This window comes from Emys orbicularis, chromosome 9 (assembly GCF_028017835.1).
Source record: "Emys orbicularis isolate rEmyOrb1 chromosome 9, rEmyOrb1.hap1, whole genome shotgun sequence".
Taxonomy (NCBI): Eukaryota; Metazoa; Chordata; order Testudines; family Emydidae; genus Emys; species Emys orbicularis.
This window is the reverse complement of record NC_088691.1, coordinates 54,413,284-54,434,191: the sequence shown is the minus strand read 5'-3', so window position 1 is coordinate 54,434,191 and position 20,908 is coordinate 54,413,284. Positions and strand designations below refer to the sequence as shown.

General features: G+C 50.1%; 1 protein-coding gene across 1 annotated transcript in view; it reads left to right on the top strand.

The window, feature by feature from the left end:
- The window catches only part of TSPEAR (thrombospondin type laminin G domain and EAR repeats), an 81,293-nt gene extending 60,788 nt beyond the window's left edge, over positions 1-20,505 (top strand). The window contains exons 8-12 of the mRNA XM_065411247.1: positions 2,146-2,332; positions 9,587-9,816; positions 14,333-14,520; positions 18,832-18,933; positions 20,352-20,505. Coding sequence (XP_065267319.1) covers positions 2,146-2,332; positions 9,587-9,816; positions 14,333-14,520; positions 18,832-18,933; positions 20,352-20,505 — 861 coding nt within the window. The remainder of the gene's footprint in view (positions 1-2,145; positions 2,333-9,586; positions 9,817-14,332; positions 14,521-18,831; positions 18,934-20,351) is intronic.
- Positions 20,506-20,908: the final 403 nt, after the last annotated feature.

Below are 20,908 nucleotides of genomic sequence, written 5' to 3'. Positions count from 1 at the left end.
TTGCATGCTGAGTAGCCACAGAAAGGACATTTTAAATGTGTGTACGTATTTATATTATAAGGGCTTTTGTGCTCAACCAGTCAGGGAAGAGAAGCAATACCGTGTGACTTATATGGCCAATCATAACCAAGCAGGACAGGTTACATTTAGAATATTCCCCATCAGTCCACAGACTATTGTTTAAAGAACAGGAGTACTTGTGGCACCTTAGAGACTAACAAATTTATTTGAGCATAAGCTTTCGTGGGCTACAGCCCACTTCTTCAGATGCATAGAATGGAACATATAGTAAGGAGATATATATACATACAGAACATTAAAAGGTGGAAGTAGCCATACCAACTCTAAGAGGCTAATTAATTAAGATGAGCTATAATCAGCAGGAGAAAAAAATCTTTTGTAGTGATAATCAAGATGGCCCATTTCAGACAGTTGACAAGAGGTGTGAGGATACTTAACATGGGGAAATAGATTCAATCTGTGTAATGACTCAGCCATTCCCAGTCTCTATTCAAACCTAAGTTAATGGTATCTAGTTTGCATATTAATTCAAGTTCAGCAGTTTCTCGTTAGAGTCTGTTTTTGAAGCTTTTCTGTTGCAAAATTGACACCTTTACTGAGTGACCAGAGAAGCTGAAGTGTTCTCCTACTGGTTTTTGAATGTTATGATTCCTGATGTCAGATTTGTGTCCATTTATTCTTTTGCGTAGAGACTGTCCGGTTTGGCCAATGTACATGGCAGAAGGGCATTGCTGGCACATGATGGCATAGATCACATTGGCAGATGTGCAGGTGAACGAGCCCCTGATGGCATGGCTGATCTGATTAGGTCCTATGATGGTGTCCCCGAATAGATATGTGGACAGAGTTGGTATCGGGCTTTGTTGCAAGGATAGGTTCCTGGGTTAGTGTTTTTGTTGTGTGGTGTGTGGTTGCTGGTGAATATTTGCTTCAGGTTGGGGGGCTGTCTGTGTTAATAGTATTGTTTATTTTCATAAACATTTATACCATGGTAGCACCTTGAGGCTAACCAGGTTGGGCCCTGTGTGTGAGATATCGTGCAAAGAGATAGTAAGTGACAGTTCCTGCCCCGAGCTGCTTGCAGTGGGAAAGGATTTCCTGGGGACGATTCCCTTGGCTCTGGTCGAGGTGCCCAGGACTGTGGGGAAAGCTTCTGTCGGAGCTGTGCTATGGCAGGCCGGGATGCTGGTGGCAGTGCCGAGCGTTTGAATGGGCTGCTCCACGGGTTTGCCTGGTTTTGTAAAGCTAACCTCAGACAGCTTGGAGTTGGTATTAGCTAAGGGGAGTGCCAAAATGAAGGGACGCTTATCTGAGCTAGCGACAGATGCTGTAGGTCTGATTGGTCGAGCTAGAAGCTGCAGATTCAGAGGCGGGGGGAACCAGTGAACGTTGCTTTTCTGAACCTCAGAAAAAAAGCCTTATTTGAATTTGGGGTCGCGGGGGGGGGGGGGGGGGGAGGGCTCTTCTGTTACCTGGTAGAGCTCTGCAGAGCAGTCTCACCTTGCAAGGAATTTGGGGTGTCCTTCAGAGTGATGCGGTGGTAACTGATAACCAGGAGACCTCACTTCCCCTCCTCCCCCTGTGGACCCAGTAGACAGCAAAGATATCATTGACAAGGGCCAGTCTGAGCCCTGGGCTCGCGGACCTGGAAGGAAAGACGGGCAGACTGAGACTAGGCCGACTCAGAATGACTCCAGCTGGTGCCACAGGGCCCTGTTGGGGCACAAAGCAGCCTTGGTAGAGTCTTTACAGGGGCCCAAACGCTCACCCGCTCTGCTCTGACTTCCTAGCTCTCCGAATGCCCTGTCCATTCTCTTCCACCCCTTCCCTCCATTGGCTCTCCTCCCTCTCCCTCCCCCTCCCCCTCCCCTCTGACGCAGGGACGGGAAGGGGAAGAGAGAGCTGCTCTGTGTGGCCAGCAGGGGGTGCACTTTAGCTGCACTGTCCTTCAGCCCCCGCAGGGAGCAATAGCAGCCCTGCTGCCAGGCCCTGCCGTGACCCAGTGGGAGGTGCCCATGTGCCGTACCCACTGTGTTCCAAAGCGTGCCCCATTTTCACTGCACCTGCGCTTGAGCATTCCCTGTAAGGGGAGAAACTGAGATGTCCTGGCTTGTTATTTTTCAGATCTTCCTAGCAGTGGCTAATTTTGAGCAGAATGAAAGGGGTCAGCAGTTCTCTGTAATTTACAAGTGGAGCCACAGAACAGAGAAATTCTTCCCGTACCAGCGGATCGCCACGCACAGCGCTAGGGACTGGGAGGCCTTTGACATTGAGGGAGAGGCCTTCCTCGCGGTTGCCAACCACAGAGAAGGTACCTCGCCCTTATTCTTCCTGGCAGTGCTCGGTCGGTAGGTGCTGAGTGCAGGTGGTTTAGCGGGAGACAGCCAGCTGGGGCCTGTTGAAGGAGGACTCGGGGACCCATCCTTCCTGTAACGCCCCCTTTCAGGGTGGGGAAGTTCTGGACCAACCTCATGGTGTCGTTAATCCCCCTGTTATTGTGCGGGCACCTCCACAGCAGGAATGTGCGGTGGGATCCTGGCCCCAGTGCCATCAATGGGAGTTCTGCCAGTGATCTCAGTAGGGCAAGGATTTCACCCTTAAAATCCAAACCCTGAGGAAACGCTTTTGTATCAGCTAAGGCCGATGCCTAGTAAAGTGTTTTAAACAGTAGCCTTTTGCATTCTCAGCGTGCTGTCTGTAGCAAAGGCAGGAGCTAGCAGTGCTTTGGGGGCACTGGATACTGGTTTTGGCTGGATATTGTGATTCATTTCCTTTGTTTGTCAGGAGAAAGGGGGTGGAAGAAGACATAACAGTAGCTACTGGAATCAGCGGAGACTGATCCTTGTCATGGGACAGGGGTATTAATTAGCCTGACCCAGCTAATGTAAATGAAGGCCATAAGACAACCACTCTTTTACCTGCAGAACCTTCTTACCCCTTCCACCTACAGATAGCAAAGCACTCTGCAGAAATTATTAAATCACTCGGAGAGAGAGAAATATTGTCTCCATCTTACCGAGGCAGGGAAAATGAGGCTCAGCATGATTAAGTGTCTTGCCCACAATCACACAACAAGCCAGTTGCTTAGAAACAGAAACCAGATCTTCCAGCTCCAGTGCTTTAACCACTAATAATGAGTCTCCCTAACACCTCCTAGAAGGTGGTGTGATTTTCGGTTAGCAAACAAACTGTGGTGATGGGAAAAAATGTGGTCATTGCTGGGAGGAAGGTGCACAATGATCCATTTTACCATGTGGGAAATTTCCAATCCTGCCAGCCATCCACAAACAGAGCTCCCTTGGTTGTTAGGTCAAAGAGATCCTAATCCCTTGTCATTCATAGGTGACCTCTTCCATCAGAGCCCACTTCTAGCCCATCACCGGAACAGCATCTCTGTCTTGTAGAGATCCCTCTCCCTCTTATCCTTGAGTGGCTGTAGATATGAAATGATACATTTGAATTACAATTTCCCTTCTCACTGTTAAAGTGAAGGATTCCACTTCAGAGGGACTCTGATGAAACTCCTCGCTAATCACCCAGCAGTTGTTGCTTCTCGGTAATCCTTGTGTTTGTCACAGTTCCATAGCGGGGCACAATCCCAGTCGCCTTACTGCGGTCCTTGACATGCGTTCCTGCTTCATGCTGGAGAAAACGGATAGTGTACAAGTGGGTCTTTGAAACACCAGGCCGGCGAAGCATCTTTCGCCTGTTGAGTTACCCACATTGTGTTTTGCTGCACCTAGAAGAGCCTTATAAACACCAGCCCTTTAAAGATGTTCCTTCTGCTGATCTGTCTGACGTTAATGATTGTGAAGTATCAGCATCAAAAGGGCATCGTCAGCCTGGCCACATCTCATCCTGAGAGAAAAGTGTCCCTTTAACTCTCAAGTTAGGGCAACCATAGGGATCACAGGGGCTACCTTGTAACACTCTCCAGAGTACATTTATGTTCTTGCTATATACTCTGGGGTAGTTGACTAACTGTTGCTTGTATTGACTGCTCGGACTGCGAGTTATGAGCCATTTCTTCCTTCGAGTGTGTTTGCATGCCCCACCCCCAGGCCCATCCTATGTGGAGCAACCATGAGCATACCATGCTGGCCTAACTTCATTCCACGTGTTCACACTGGTGTTTTGTACCAGCAGCTCTGATGATCTACCAATGGGGATTTGGATACCCCCATACAAGCCGGCTGGGCATTGTGATATCTCCCTAATAGCTCACCTACCACCCCCATCAGAGGCTTGTTCTGCCAGGAGGGATATTGCAATGGATTCAATGGACGGGCTGCATTATGTGGCTCCTCAGAAGAGTTTTAAAGAGACAGTACTTCTACTGGGGAGCAGTGAAAACACACTTGATTTCCCAATGGGTTAAAATAGTCTCTGAAATTACCTTTCCTCTTACACAGTCTGCATCTCCCGTAATAGCTCGCTAGGCTTTATACAGCACTTTTCATCAGTAGGTCTCAAAGTGCTTTACAAAGGAAGTCGGTATCATTCTCCACATTTTAAGGGTGGGGAAACCAAGGCGCAGAGAAGTGATGTCCCTTGCCTGGTCTTGGCAGAGCCAGGAATAGAAGTCAGGTCTTCCACTGAGTGCTGTAGCCACAATTCTATGCCCTGTGTCTGACCACCAGGCAAGGCCTGGTGGGGTCCTAAAATGAGAGCGATATAGTAAGAGACACCTGCCAGGTGAGAGAGAGCCCCACAATCCCAGTCTACGGGCTCTGTGGGCTGCAGGAGTAAAGACAGCAGTTGCCTATGGAAAACCTAGAGCTAGCAAATATGGGAGGGTGAATCTGAACGATGGATCCCATGTTTGTAATGGGGAATCAGGGACGTTGAGGAGTTGGAGGAGACCTTGGGAGCCATTTCATTTCCAGGGGAAGCCTCTGCTTCCCAGCTGGACTCCTCAAGGCCTCCCATCATGGTCACGATGTGAGGGAGGTGCAGGGTCTGGTGGTTAGGGTGTTAGACTGAGCTGTGGGAAATGTGGGGTCAGTTCCCTGCTGTCATAGCCTGCCTGTTGGACTTTGGGTGAGTCACTTAGCCTCTCTGGGCCTCAGTTTCCCCATCTGTCAGGTGAGCGTAACAGCCCTGCCCTACATATGTTAACTACTAGGAGGTGCTCAGGTGCTGTGGTAACGGGAGCAGATAATTACCATAGGTAGACTCCAGCTGTCAATCATTCTCCTCCCCTGGGGAATGTCTCTAGGTATAATGCCTGTGCACCCCTTCACTCCTCAGAATGGGGGTTCCATGGGACTTGTGTGCCCAGATTTTGTGCTGGCTGTGCATGGGGTGAACGTCATTATTTACACACTATTTCCCCAAAGTGTTCATGTTGCTGTCACATCATCACCTCTCTCTTGGCCTCTGAGAGCAGCGTGGTCTTTCCCCTTGTGTCAGCCGCGTCTCCAAACGTCATCAGCTAAGGGCTAGTTTTCCAAACCACTGGGGATGTTTGATCCTGTGAGTTGCTGACCACCAGCCAAGCACTTAAACACGTGCTTACCTTTAAACTTCAATGGGACTGTGCCTGGGACTTGGCTTCAGTGGCACTCCTCACAAATGTCAAGTCCCCCTGGACTGAGTCCCAAACGCTCAGCACCCTGCAGGATTGAGCACTGATGGTCTTCAGCTCCCACTGACTGCTAGCTTGTGTCCATACTAACAGGATGCAGGAGTTTGGACTCATTCCAAATGCTGAGGCTAGCCACAGAGTTGCAGTGTGCTGCCACCCAGAGGGGAATGTTAGTATAAAACCACAATGCATCCAAATTATTTAACACAAAAGGGCCGCAAGTAATACAGTATCTCCTCGCTTAACGTTGTAGTTATGTTCCTGAAAAATGCGACTTTAAGCAAAACGATGTTAAGCAAATCCAATTTCCCCATAAGAATTAATGTTTTTAAGGTCAGGCTTGACAAAGCCCTGGCTTGGATGAATTAGTTGGTGTTGGTCCTGCTTTGAGCAGGGGGTTGGACGAGATGACCTCCTGAGGTCCCTTCCAACCCTGATACTCTCTGATTCTATGATAAATAGGGGGGTTAGGTTCCAGGGAAAAAAATTTCACCAGACAAAAGACTATATTTTATATAATATATATATACACACACAGTATAAGTTTTAAACAAACAATTTCATACTGTACACAGCAATGATGATTGTGAAGCTTGGTTGAGGTGGTGGAGTCAGAGGGTGGGATATTTCCCAGGGAATGCCTTAGTGCTGAATGATGAACTAGCATTCAGCTGAGCCCTCAGGGGTTAACCCATTGTTGTTAATGTAGCCTCACACTCTACAAGGTAGCACAAATGGAGGGAGGGGAGACAGCATGGCAGACAGAGAAACACACCGTGTGTGTGTGTGTGTGTGTGTGTGTGTGTGTGTGTGTGTGTGTGTGTGAGAGAGAGAGAGAGAGAGAGAGAGAGAGAGAGATGCACATTGCCCCTTTAAGTACACTGACCACACTCGAAGTACATTGCCTTTTTAAGTAGATCAGCAAGTTGAGACAGCAGCTGCTGCCAGTAAGCGCCCTCCGTCCTGAGCCCTGTCGTGTCCGTCCCCCCCGCTCTATGGAGATGGGGGTAAATGGGGGGCAGGAGCAGGGGGGAGGGGGACACCCTGACATTAGCCCCCCCTATTCTCCCCCTGACACACAGCAAGCAGGAGGCTCCCGGGAGCAGCTCCAAGGCAGAGGGCAGGAGCAGCACATGGCGGAGGGGGAGGGACAGCTGAACTGCCAGCAATTGATAGCCTGCTGGGCGGCTGCTGCACAGGGAACTTAGGGGAACGGAGAGCTGATAGAGGGCTGCTGGTCTACCCTGGTTCCAAGCCCCCACCAGCTAGCTGCAATGGGCTGCTCTTTCTGGAAGCAGTGGACAAAGCAGGCGGTTGCCAAACAACGTTATAAGGGAGCATTGCGCAACTTTAAATGAGCCTGTTCTCCAATTGATCAGCAATGTAACAATGAAACAATATTAACCAGGACGACTTTAAGTGAGGAGTTACTGTACTCAGAGGCTTGGCAAAGGTTTTGCATGTAAAGCAAAATGAGTGACTAGCCATTGGTTTAATCAGTTTCATGAAAATAGCTGAGTCTGTCTGAAAAGCACATTGTTCTATTACTAGCGGCACAACCACAAAGAAAAGAGCAAGGTTTGTTAAAGGATTAGGGTGGTGTGAGGAAATGGTTAATAAATTCATAGGTTGGAAGGTCAGAAGGAACTGTTAGACCATGTAGTCTGACCTCCTGTATACCATAGCCCAGAGGCTTGCTCTTAGTGATTTCTGCATCCAGCCCATATCTTGCGGTTGAGCTAGAGCATATTATTAGACAGACCTCCAATCTTGATTTAAAATCTGATTTCCCCCTGAGAAATGATCATGTCCATAACTGAAACCTCCTTGACCTCTTTTTCTTGTATATCTGTCAGTCTCTCTTTTTATGCTTCTATAGTAAGTAACCGGTACAGCCAACGACTCCACATCTTTGCAGTTAAAACATGAGCGATTAAAAATTCTATAAAAAATGCAGGTTTAAACTGATGTGCCTGAGAAGGTGTGAATCACTGCACTGCTGCAAATATAAAGTGGAAAGATTTATTTCAGCCTTCTCAGTGTAAATCAAGCAAACATCCAACCATCCCGTGTGACCAGCTGTGCAATAATTAGGCACAGAACCACAAGAGAAAGGAATCGGAGATATTGACAGGAGGTAATCAGTGGCCTATGAAAACTATCAGCCCTGCACTTTTAGGGGCCCTCCATTACACACATACTTGTAAGAAAAGAAAATTCAGGAAAGAGACTTGTTTTAGCTCAATGACAGTATGAAAATCAAAAGGATCAACTTTTATTTTCTATTACAATAGATCATATAATACAACATAAAAATGTTGCAACAAAAAGTCATTTCAAAAGTTAAAACTGAAAATGTTTCATTATGAAAATTCCGAGACAGAACACGGAATTGCTGGAACTATTTTCTTCCTGTCTCTGAAATGTTGGTGAAATCGACATGATTTTGTGACGTGTTTAGATTTTGATGGAACTGCATGTGCGATGGAACACTGTTAGGCTGTATTTTTTCAGACCAGCTCTAGTCCTTACGCATGCATTAGTATGCATTAGGCTGTGTCCTAGAGGCAGGCTGGAGTGACTCACACGTTCGGGCAGCACTATGGTCCAGGAGACCCTGGGGGTGCAAGCTGAAAGGCGCTGGGTAACTCCACGGAGGAGAGATGAAATGGAAGCCCAAAAATCAGGCAGCCCAGGATGTTCCTTTGGGAGGTGAGGAGGATGGAGGGGAGGGTAGAGAGCTCTATTCTCAAGTGTTTTGCTGGGAAAGGGAAAGCTGGCAATGCAGCCAGTGTTAGTGTTTGGGCCAAACAGCAGTTCTCCATTGCACACAGCTGCGTGTCACCCCCGATGCCTGATCACAGCGCTAGCACCTCTCACTTTTTCTCCTGTGCGGTGGGCTTTGGAACCAGGTTTGGTATTTGGGAATGAAGTTCTCTTGCTTTCACATGGGGCTAGTGCCACGGCTGCAGCCCAGAGGCGCTCAGCACAGCCGAGTCCAAAGGTCACTTTAAGCAAACTTTGCGTCAGGATGGGGCTTGTCCAGCTCCTGGCATGACTCAGAGCAGACTCAGGGCTGCTCTGTGTTATGTCTGGCTGCCCTCAGCCCTAAGGAGAGTGCCGTGGCATAGGGGTAGCTTGGCATGAGCTGCAGGACAGTCTAGCTGCCCCAAGTACATGCCTAGGGTCTCAGATGGGCACACAGGTGGGGTGGATAGCCCTTCCCACAGCTCACGCTGCCCGGCTGCATTCTATTTTCAGTGCACTAGCTGAGGGAGAACTAGCAGAGCTGCTAGTCTCTGCGAGCTGGAAATCACACCCCAGCCCAAAGTGTAGCCACACCCCTAGATGTAAGAGCTGGTAGAGCCCAGTCGGGGGAGGTGTGTGTGTGTGTGTGTGAGAGAGAGAGAGAGAGAGAGAGAGCAGGCAGGATTACACTGTAGTGTCTGTATCTGTACACGCACAGAGAGGAACTGATTGCCTTTCTGTTGATGCATCCTGTGCAATCTTTCCTCAGGTCTCTCAGAAACAGCAAGACTGGTCCAGTCTCACCCGGCAGTTACCCAGGGCGAATGGCACATCCCCAGCTGCCTGGAGTAGCTGGGACATTCCCTTTGAAGTGCCACATTTCAGTGGTGCCCATGCACCAAACTCTGTAGCTGCACCCCTACTGAGCTGCAGAGGGCTCAAGGCACTGTTAGAATTGCCCCCACATATCCAGGAGAGGTTTCCACTTAGGTATTACTTACTCCTCGCTGTCCTTGCTGGGTTAACGCTGCCATTGGCTGAGGGGAACTGAATTGGTAGCATCTACTCGTTTACTTCTTGGGAAGAAATTAGTCCCTAAGGGACAGACAGCTTAGCTGCTTTCCCCCGTTCGTATATTTCCTCCAGTCTGTCCTGTTACTGTCTCATTTCTTTTGATCACCAGACTGCATTCTGTTTACTAATGCCCTCTTCCGTTTCTGTCATTCCCAGGGGATAATCACAACATCAATAGTGTCATATATCGGTGGAACCCCAGGACTGGACTTTTCGAGGCCAACCAGACCATTCCTACCTCTGGAGCCTACGACTGGGAATTTTTTACTGTTGGACCTTACTCTTTCCTGGTCGTGGCCAACACATTTAATGGCACATCTACGAAGATCGACTCCCACATCTACATCTGGCTCGGTGGCTCCTTTCAGCTCTTCCAGTCAATCCTGGTAAAAAGTTGATATTAATCAGATTTGACTTCCCTTTCGCACTGAGTAGATCCCGTGACTTTAATGGGACTTCCCAGCTAAATGAGGCCAGCCGGATCTGGCTCTAGGAGGAGGTGCATGGCTCATGGAGGCCACTGGGATCTAGCTCTAGGAGGAGGCGCGGCTCCTGGGGCCAGTGGGATCTGGTTCTAGGAGGAGGTGCGGCTCCTGAGGCCAGTGGGATCTGGCTCTAGGAGGAGGCGCGGCTCCTGGGGCCAGTGGGATCTGGCTCTAGGAGGAGGCGTGGCTCCTGGGGCCAGTGGGATTTGGCTCTAGGAGGAGGCGCGGCTCCTGGGGCCAGTGGGATCTGGCTCTAGGAGGAGGTGCATGTCTCATGTCTTGGGGACAGACCAACAGCCTCTCTCTCTTTGTGCGTGAATTGGTGAAAAAAGCGAAAGCTGCTGAGTGTCCCCTTTGATCGCGGAACTTGCGGAAGCCTATTTCGCGCCCACAGAAGACAAAAATCAATATAGAAAACTAATCAAGCTTCTTCCTTCTAACAAACCTTACACTCTTCCCCGGCTTTGTTCTCTTGTCTTTTGCTACTTGAGTGTAATAGCCTGAAGTCTGTCTCCTGCCTTGTAAGGGCTTGTCTATACTTACCGCGCTGGTTCGGCAGCAGGCAATCGAACTTCTGGGTTCGATTTATCGCGTCTTGTCTGGACGCGATAAATCGAACCCAGAAATGCTCGCTGTCGACTCCGGTAATCCTGCTCGGCGCGAGGAGTACGCAGAGTCGACGAGGGAGCCTGCCTGCCGCGTCTGGACCGCGGTAAGTTCGAACTAAGGTACGTCGACTTCAGCTACGTTATTCACGTAGCTGAAGTTGCGTACCTTAGTTCGAATTGGGGGGTTAGTGTAGACCAGGCCTAGGGATTCGAGACAATGCTAGATAATAAGCGTAGAGACAAGTGTCTCTAGTCTCATGGGGTACTGCTGGGGTTTTCTTCCCTAAAGACTTGCCGAGTTCAGGTTTCTTTTATATGCAGTGACAGTGTCGCTAGCTGACACCAGCCTGGGAGGGGGTTTGGGGCAGCAGGGGAGAGGAATAGTAGAGCGCCGGGCGGGGGGACGACGGACTATATGACCTCAGATTCAACCCCAACCCCATTACACACCCGCTTTCGTCAATGCACATATTAGTGTTTGCTGTCTGTACAGTTCCAGTAGTGTGCCAGGCACTTTAGAGACTGCTGGGAAGACAATGTCCATGCCCTGATGAGCTCACAGGCCGAGACCTGAACAGACAAGCAGAAGAGAAGAGCTGGGGGCAGCTCCTTGAACGCTGCCTGCCTTTCCTCACAGCTTTACAGCAGCTCCTCCTGCATCCTGCCATGGGCTGACTCAAACATGCAGCAGAAACCATGTGAACAACAAACAAGCCCAAACTCTCCACAGCTGTTTCCAATCACTCTGGATATAGAAAAAGTGACCTATACAGCCCCTGCTGCATTATCTTGCCCAGAAAAACATTGCTGGGTGGGTGGGGATCTCCCAAATCACTTTGCAGGCCGCTCTCCAAATCAGCAGAGCAGCAGGGCTCGGCAGGCTGATGGAGAGAGCAGCCCTGGCTGAGACAGCAGCGTAATGCTCTCCCCATCCCTACCGAACTGTTCGGCTCCACCTCTCTGCCCTTCTCTCCATACACACCTCTGCCCTCTCAGGCCCTATGATCCCCAGCCCGTTAGCCAAGCAGGACCCGACACTGACGGTGAAACTCTAGCCCTCTGAAGTCTGTGGGAGTTTTGCCATTGACTTAAATTTCACCCTCATCCCGTTGACTGGAGCAGTCTCTGCTGAGTGCTGGGAGTTTCTTTCTATCTCCAGGAGCTGCCTTCACAGCAAGACCAAGAACACAGCGTAGGTTTGACCCAGCTCCTGAGTGTTCATCTGCCAGATTGTCCTCGTTTGAAAAGCAAGTACCCACGCTCGGCTGCTCTCCTCGCCCAGCCCTTAGAGCTGCAGCCTGTGCTCTCCGAGGGTGACATCCAGGACAGCAGCTACCGGGGGTCTCGCTGGAGCTAGAGTAAAAGTTCTGCCTACTGAATAATAGCCTGTGTTCCTAATTAGACAGTTCCAGGGTCCAGAAAAGAAAGGGACTCACCAAGGTCACCTGCTGTATCCTTCTGAGAAAACAACTGGCTGAAATCAGCAAATCACTCGCCTGGTGGCATTGCCACACCCCTGCTCAAGGCTCCTTGGAAGGTTCATTATTTATACAATTTCACCTTCCCTCCCTTCCGTATGATTTTTAAATCCACAATGACGGTGCTGAGATTTTAGTCCCTGGAGTGCCAGGGAAACGAGTGTTCTGAGAGGAAATCCGGGTTTACTGGAACTCTTTGCTATGGGAAAGAGCCACTGGAGGATTCAGAAAGCTGCCGCTCTCCGCCAGTTACCAGCAGCAGGACTTGTTTCAGGCCATAACAGCCAATTCCTGTGTGGAAGTTGTTTTTGGCAGGGCATGATTGCCCTCTTGGGGTATGTTCTCTCTTTCATAGAGGAGTATTTAACAAGCTCCAAATTGCAACCAGTGAAATGTGGCAGGTACATTCTCACAAGTCGGAGATGCATTTCAGTCCTATTTCTCGGACACTGCTCCATGTCTGGAGAGCTTGATTTCTTTTTAATGGGAAATTGCAAACTTCCAATTTGGTTTTTAAATTTACCCTTAAGATTTGTGAAAATCCCTATCCTTCCTAAAGCAGCAGGGGCTAACAAAAGGAACAGAAAGTTCAGAACTAGAGCTAAGGAAACTATGGCCTCAAAATCAAATTGCCTGGACATTGATCTTCCTAAGTGTGTCGTTCTAACAGGTAGGGCTTCTTATCTGCTTCATGTTGGGGGAAGGTTGTCACCCAGAGACTGTGCTAGTGTTGGGGAGGAGAACCTGTGTCCCAAAAGCCTGCCCTGAAGCTGTCAAAATCTCTTTTCTTTCACAGCTTTGCTCAGAGTATTTTGTGACAATTGTAGCCTCTGGATCACCACCTCTGAAATAGCGCGTATGACATCTATTCCTGATACATGTATTATAGCGTCACAGTGTGAAGCTGCTGGGGATGAGAGGTGACGCACTGTGCAATGCTTTGGTCCTCCCATGCAACACCATGCAGTTTCTCAGGCCTTGATTCAGTAAACCATCCCTATTCAACCAAGTACCCTTACAGTTCTGCATGCACTGGAAAGGGACTTAGCACATGCTCGAAGTAAAGCATGTGCTTAAATGCTCTGCTGAAATGTGGCCTAACATGGGTCTATGCACACCTGTGTAATAGGTTTGAGACCTCCATTAAAAATTATTCATGAATCATGGAAATGTCGGGCTGGAAGGGACCTCAAGAAGTCACCAAGTCCAGTCCCCTGTATTGTCACAGCTCCAAGTAAACTTAGACCAGCCCTCACAGGTGTTTGTCCAACTTGTTCTTAAAAACCTCCAAGGATGGAGATTCCACAACCTCCCTTGGAAGCGTATTCCAGAGCTTAACTATCCTTATAATTAGAAAGTTTTTCCTAATATCTAACCTAAATCTCTTGCTGGAGATTAAGCCCATTACTCCTTGTCCTACCTTCAGTGAACATGGAGAACAATTGATTGCCTTCCTCTTTATAACAACCCTTAACATATCTGAAGACTTTTATCGGGTTCCCCCTGAGCTGTCTTTTCTCAAGACTAAACATGCCCAGTTTTTTTAACCATTCTTCATAGTTCGGTTTTCTTAACTTTTTATCATTTTTGTTGCTCTCCTCTGGACTCTCTCCAGTTGTCCACATCTTTCCTTAAGTGTGGCACCCAGAACAGGACACAGTATCCATCTGGGGCCTCACCAGTGACAAGTAGAGAGAGACAATTACCTCCTGGGTCCTACATATGACACTCGTGCTAATACACCCCAGAATGATATTAGTCTTTTTTGCAACTGCATCCATTGTTGACTCATATTCAATTTGAGATCCACTATCAACCCCCAGTCCTTTTCAGCAATACTACCACCTGGCCAGTTATTCCCCATTTTGTAGTTGTGCATTTGATCTTTCCTTCCTAAGCAAAGTATTTTGCACTTGTCTTTATTGAATTCCATCTTGCTGATTTCAGACCAATTCTCCAATTCGGCAAGGTCATTTTGAATTTGAAACCTGTCCTGCAAAGTGCTTGCAACCCCTCCCAGCTCGGTGTCATCTACAGATTTTATAAGCACACTCTCCAGTGCATTATCCGAGTCATTAATGAAAATATTGACTAATACCAGATGCAGGATTGACCCCTGCAGGACCCCACTAGGCACATCCCCCACAGCAAACCATTGATGACTACTCCTTGAGTATGGTCTTTCAACTAGTTGGGCACCCACCTTATAGTAATTTCATCTAGACCCCATTTCCCTGGTTTGTTTATGAGAATGTCATGTAGGACGGTGTGAAAAGCCTGACTACAATCTAAAGATATGTTACCCATGTTCACTTTTTCGTTTCATCCTAGACTTTTGGTGCTGCCGACTGGGAGGTCTTTCGCATTGGAGACAGAATCTTCCTCGCTGTGGCTAACAGTCACAGTTACGACAGTGGAACCGTAGTGCCGAACAACTACTACGCCATCAACTCCTCCATCTATGAGCTGAACATCACGGCACAGATGTTTGTCAAGTTTCAGGATCTTCTCACCTACAGGTACCAACTCTTTTTTCAGTGCAAAAACATCTGTACTGGGTCCCAGAAAGTTCCCAATTCAATGTCCTTTCCAGTGATCACAGAGTTAGATATTCGTAGATTTTTTCAGACCAGAAGGGACCGTGACCTCCTGCATAGCACAGGGCAGAGAATTTAACCCAAGGATTCACATAATACCTGAATCTGCCAGGAATTGCGCTCATAGGTGCAGTTTGACTGCTCTATTTTGGGGGGCAAAGCGCACCCATGTATAAGCACACACGTGCATGCTGAAGTCAGTCCCCTTGGTTCACTGGCTCTTCCCCCCTCCCCCAGTGGTACCTGGGCTGCTGGTGCTGGGGGGGACAGGACGGCATAACGGGGGAGCCCCAGTTGCTGCTGGCAGCCACTCCGGCACCGGCTGCTGCAGCGATGTCCCAGCTCTACTGCTGCTGCGATTGCCTCCTTGCTGGGGCTGCTGCCGCCCAGGGAACGCCACATGCTGGGCTCCTGCTTCCCCCTGTCCATTCCCGTATCCCCTTTTCTTCCCCATCCCCTCCCTCTTCCTCTCCCCTTCTCTTCCCCCGTCCCATCCGACTTCCCTTTCCCACTGTCTCTTCTCCTCACCACACCCCCCTTGCTCTGTCCCCTCCCCCCTGCCCCCCACGGGCACTCATGGTTGTAGAGGAATCAGGTGGGCACTAGGACCCAGGAAAAGCTGCTCACTCAATCCTGCTCCATGCGTTCTGGAGAGCTGAAATGAGGGCAATGACAAAGCCCCTTCTCTCCCTGCCCCCCAGACCGAGCAGAGCAAGCCCTGCAGGGTAGCTCAGCACCCACAGAAATAGGGGGGAAGGAATGGCATGTGACCCCTATGCCTCCCCTCTGTTTGTGGGGACAGTGTCCCCAGAGGCCCCCCCAAACTACACCTATGATTACGCTCCCCCTCCCCTGGGGAAACATGGCGAGAGGGAGTCACTACGTAGGAACACCAGGGCCCATACCCTGACCTCGCTTAAATCAGCCAACTTCCATGGACTTAAATAGCTGTGCTGCTTTACACCAGCTGAGGATCAGGCCCCAGATTTGGAAATTGAGGCATGTTCCCATTCAAGCAAAGGAGGGAGACTGACGACTGGGGGTGGCTGTGGTGCTCAGAAGAAGCAGAGTCCTGTGTCTGTCAATGAAGGTTCCACCAATGTGTCTGTTCCCGTCCTGTTTCAATGAACCACATTGTGTAAGAGGAGGACACAGCTGGCTACAGTGATTATCTGATGTTTAGCAGTTGGGAGCGTAGGCTGAACAGCTATCTAGATAAAAGAACAGGAGTACTTGTGGCACCTTAGAGACTAACAAATTTATTTCAGCATAAGCTTTCGTGGGCTACAGCTCACTTCTTCAGATGCATAGAGTGGAACACACAGACAGAAGATGTTTATACATACAGAGAACATGAAAAGGTGGAAGTACGCATACCAATTGTAAGAGGCCAATCAATTGAGATGAGCTATCAGTAGCAGCAGAAGAAAAAACTTTGAAGTGATAATATCTTCTGTCTGTGTTCCATTATATGCATCTGAAGAAGTGAGCTGTAGCCCACGAAAGCTTATGCTGAAATAAATTTGTTAGTCTCTAAGGTGCCACAAGTACCCTTGTTCTTTTTGCAGATACAGACTAACATGGCTGCTACTTTGAAAGCTATCTAGATAGTTACTCTCTGGGAGTTCTACTAGCATAGTACTGGGAGAAGGTGGTTAGAGGAACCCCCCCGCCCCCACTTTGGGTCCAGTTTTCCCCTCCCCACACTGGATTTCAGTGGCTGCATTATACGTCCCCTTTGCACTATGTAACAGGCTGCCCAAGGTGCAAGGCAGAGGAGAACCAGGCCCAGTGTCCTTTGCAGAGCTCAGTTACAAAGTCCGTATCACCAGCAAAGCCAGACAAGAACAAAAGAAAACACCCCTTCATTGTCTCTGTCCATTGCCCCGGCCCTCTGTGCCCAGTGGGGACCCACCATACCCAGGGCCCATCCAGATACAGGCACTTCGCTCTGCTCCACACATTTCTCTGTGCTGAGGTGGATCTTCCTGGCTGAGCTAGTGGGGAGGCCCAGGTCCTTCTGCTGGCAGGGCGTGGGTAGATTTCAGAGTGCCGATCCCGATCAGGCGGCCTCAAGGCCTGGCACTGGAGCTTTGTGTGTGCTGAGACCGGGGACAGAAGGGAGTGTCGAGAGGCCGTTTGTAGCTCAGCAGAAAGGAGGCTTCTCCCCATTCGGTCTGAGTGCAGACCGTAGGGGGATGGATACATCGTAAAGCCTGGCTGGCAATGTAAGAGCCCTGGGCCAGGCAGGACCGCTCTCCCCTCAGCCAGCTGCTTCCACATCAGAGTCTCAAACTGAGCCCAAACAAGCCTCCCCCATGAGTGCTGCCAGCCCTCTGCGTTGGCGTAACACCTGCGAGCCACCTGCACCTTGGCAGGTCTTTAACTGAACTCCTCCTCCTGTGGGAAATCAGCCTTTCCGTGCCACCAGCACCATGGCATAGGTGAGCTACTTGGCCATCGTTTGTCAGCCCGCTCAGACGGGGTCCTAGCCCAACATGACCTCAGCTGCTCAAAGGGCAGCGTGCCTCTTTTGGCCGAGACCAAAGCGAGGACGTGTGTTTCAGGCCTCTGCCGTAGCTGGCTGTATCCCGCTCCTTCTCACAACCAGCAGCCGTTACGGAAAAGGCAAGCGGGTGAGTCCTTGGTGCTTTGGCCTGTGCACGGGCAGCGTCCTACTCCATTCCCCGGAGCAAAGCACTCAGGTCGACTTCTCTGGAGCTGTGTGCAGGACACACGGAGAGGTGCCCCATGAAATCTCTGCCAGCCAATCCCACTGAGGGTGGAGCTTGGAGAGTGGCAATAACAAATAGTGCCAGTCTGGCTGTTCTCAGCCACTGTTTTCAAGCCACTTGGCTAAGGGCTTTAGCCCTCTTTACAGGTAGGGAAACGGAGGCAGCAAGCTTAGTGGCTTGATAGTCCGGGCTGCCCAGCACCACAGAAGTCAATGGGAGATTAGGTTGCTCAGCACTTCTTAAAATCAGGCCCGATAACAAGCACCAGCAATATCTGTTGTGTCCCACCCATGCCCTGTCCCAGGGGTAATCAGTAGGCAGCCCGCAGGCCAAATCCAGACCGCCAGCTGCTTTTGAACGGACCCCGAAATCTTGTTATTTACTTCTTATCATTATTGTTATTGCGATGTGAAAAATGTTTCTCTAGAGTCCGGACCTCGACTGTACCTTGGCTGAGAAATGTGGAGCTTCACAAAAAATCACTGGCTACCCCATTCCCTCTCCACTGACCCATGCTGGGAATTCGCTGAATGGTAGCTGGTTCTGGAACATGATAGGAACTAAAATGTGTGAGGATCAATTGTTGAAAAGATTCTTTTCAAAATGTATTATAACTGAAGGCAGCTTGGGGAAAACCTGCCTCTATGTGGAAATAGCTGCATTCCCCTCAGACTGACATAATTTTTGTAAGTCACTTTTAAGGGAGGGGTGATCTTGCCTCTTCTGTATACAGCATATGGGCCCAGTTCTGTCCTTCTCAATGCCCAGCCCAGTCATGTGTGGTTCTGAATTTAGCAGCAAGCGTATATCAATCGGAAAGCTTGGCTGTGATCCCTAATCATTCCCTGTATCAGTTCCTCTGAGTCTGGACACTACAGTGCAATTTGACCATGCTGAAAGGAGGTAAGGTGTTGTCACCCATTCAACTCTTAACCTCTTGTGGTGCTAGATGTCACAGTATAGCCACAGCAATGACCCGCATTGTCTGGGTTTGCAAGGCTTTGCCTGGCCAGGGCTGACATGACTCTGTGGCATGTATAACTCACGCCCACATATGGACCGGCCATAGCTGGCTGTTACTGGAGGCCAGGCTTGCTATGAATGAAGTGCTTGTGGAAAGGGCTGAATTAGCAGCTATTTATCCACAAAACAGGTGCATTGTGGGCAGTGGCACAGCAAACTGTCCCACCAATGTGCCTCCACCCTGACCTGGGGAGACCATCCCTGTTTGGAGGAGGGTACTTTATACCCATCATCCCCTCCTGCTGCCGCGGCCACTCCATGCCAGCTGTGGTCATGGCCTTTCTCCCGGGGACACTAGGAACTGGACTGGAGCCACCAACTCATCACAAAGCCCAGGAAATGGCCAGCAGATGGTAACAGCTTTGTGTCTCTGTCCTACCCTGGGCCGGATGCAGGCTGGTGCCCCGAAGGGACCTGGTGAGCCTCTCTAGGGATGGTTCTAATGACCCATCTGTGTGCTTGCTCCCTATCACAGTGCTCTGGACTGGGAATTCTTTTCAGTGGGAGAAGATTATTTTCTGGTGGTAGCAAACTCCTTTGACGGATTCACCTTCTCTGTGAACAGTATTATATACAGGTAATGATGCCCGAGCAGCGTGGCCCCATCTTAGAGCCACAGGCAGTTGGAGAGGCACTGTCAGTTGTCTGCAGTCAAGGGCCAGAGGAAATGCAGAGAGAGACGGCTTAGAAGGCTGGAGTGATTCACTTCATCCTGTCACCCTGCTCTGCCTCCTCAGGATCTGGGCTGCTCTGCATGGGGGCAGGTGGCCCAGAAGCAGAGCAAGCAGGAAATGTACAGGGGAAGTTATTCCACCCTTTCCTTCTACTCTCATTACCTGATTGCAGATCCATACCTCTGAATGGCCCTAGTACAAAGCAAGCATCTTTCTAACCCATGCAGAGCTGGGCCATTTCAGCCAAAAGCAGCAAAACAAGGCAATGGACCCAAAGGAGGAGGCAGGGAGAGAAGGAGAGACACAGCACCTTCCACTGCTCTCTTGTGGCCAATAGATGTGTTGGGTTCAGTGCCCACGGACAGTGATTAGAAGGGACCCCATAAGAGGCCTTTCTCCTCAGGCTTTTCACAGTGGATGCAGAACTGGTAAAATGTACCCGAGCGAGCATCCTGCAGGCCTCTGTCGGGCTGGGGACCAGTGCTGTGTGGGCAGCAGCCCCGCGAGCTCTGTGTGCTGCCCCACTGCAATCCTGACCGGGAGGTGCCACCACCAGGGCTAGAGTCTCCATGGCTGGGCTGCCCGTTGACCTTTGCTGAGCCTGCCCACCTGCTCTCAGTGACCTGTGGGGTGGTGCTGACCCTGTCCACTAGTGCCTGGACTGAGGCCACCAAATCCATTTCCCATAGGCCACCCCACCCAGCCATCATTCTAGGTCACTACTGGGTGACTTTTCAACCACCAGCCTAGAGGGAAAAGGTTCAGTATCTCATGACCAGTCATCAGTGCCTCATTGTCTGTAGGGGGGGCAGAGCTATGAAGCTATTCAGACTGGGAATGAATCCAGTGTCTGCTACTACACAAAACATCCCTGACGGGGAGAGGCCTACTATAGCACCAAGCCTCGAGCAGCGGGATCTTCCTCTAGTTCTGTTCCAGTCGCAGCCCTTCCAGATAAGGAAGCTTGGAATGGAGTGATGGGGGCTGGGAGGGGCATTTCTCTATCTAGCCAATGTATCTTTGCGGGACAACATTTCTGTCAGTTTGAACTAGCAAGGGTCTGTCTAGGCTGCAGTCAGAGGTGTGACTGCAGCACGCGTGGGCATACCTGAGCTAGCTTTGATCTATGTAGCTCGGCCCATGCTGTACGGCTTCACTGCTGCTGTTATTGGAACTGGCTCGGTCAGGTGCATCTACACCTGCTGCAGTCCCACCGCTGACTGCAGCGTAGACAGCCCTTCAGAGTCACTAGCGTGGGGAGGTGCCCATTGGAGATGCAAGCCCAGGCTGTGGGTATTAACGCATATCCTCTGTGCTGCAGGTGGCAAGGGTATGAAGGCTTCGTAGCGGTTCATCGTCTTCCGACGTTTGGCTGTCGAGACTGGGAAGCGTTTCACACAACGGCGGGCTCCTACCTCATGTACTCGAGTGCCAGGGAACCACTCTCCAAGGTGCTGAAGCTGAAAACCATCTGATCAGCTATTCAGTGATGTCTGTTTGCTGCCAGGAGCGGGGCAAACCCAGGCAAAGAAGCAACTTGTCTGGCTCTGCCCAGGCTAGAATTATCCCCCTGCAGGAAATACGCCAACTCAGGAATGCTGGGAAAGTCTGAAGCCGAGACAAGAAGAGCCTCAGCGCCAAATCCCTGGGGTTGGTTGAGCTGTGCTCTGCGCAGGACCTGGACAGACAGGGAAAGTGGTTCTATGGCATCTTTCCCATTCCTCGATCCAGGAGCTGGCCGGGGCACCAAGCAAGCCCAGCTACGGCTTGAGCCAGATGGTGGCTGTCAGGCTGGTGCCGTTCTGAGCTCGGATAACATGCAGCAGTGGAGATGGTCCGAGGGCACAATCTAGTTCTACGTTCAAACCGATCCTAGGC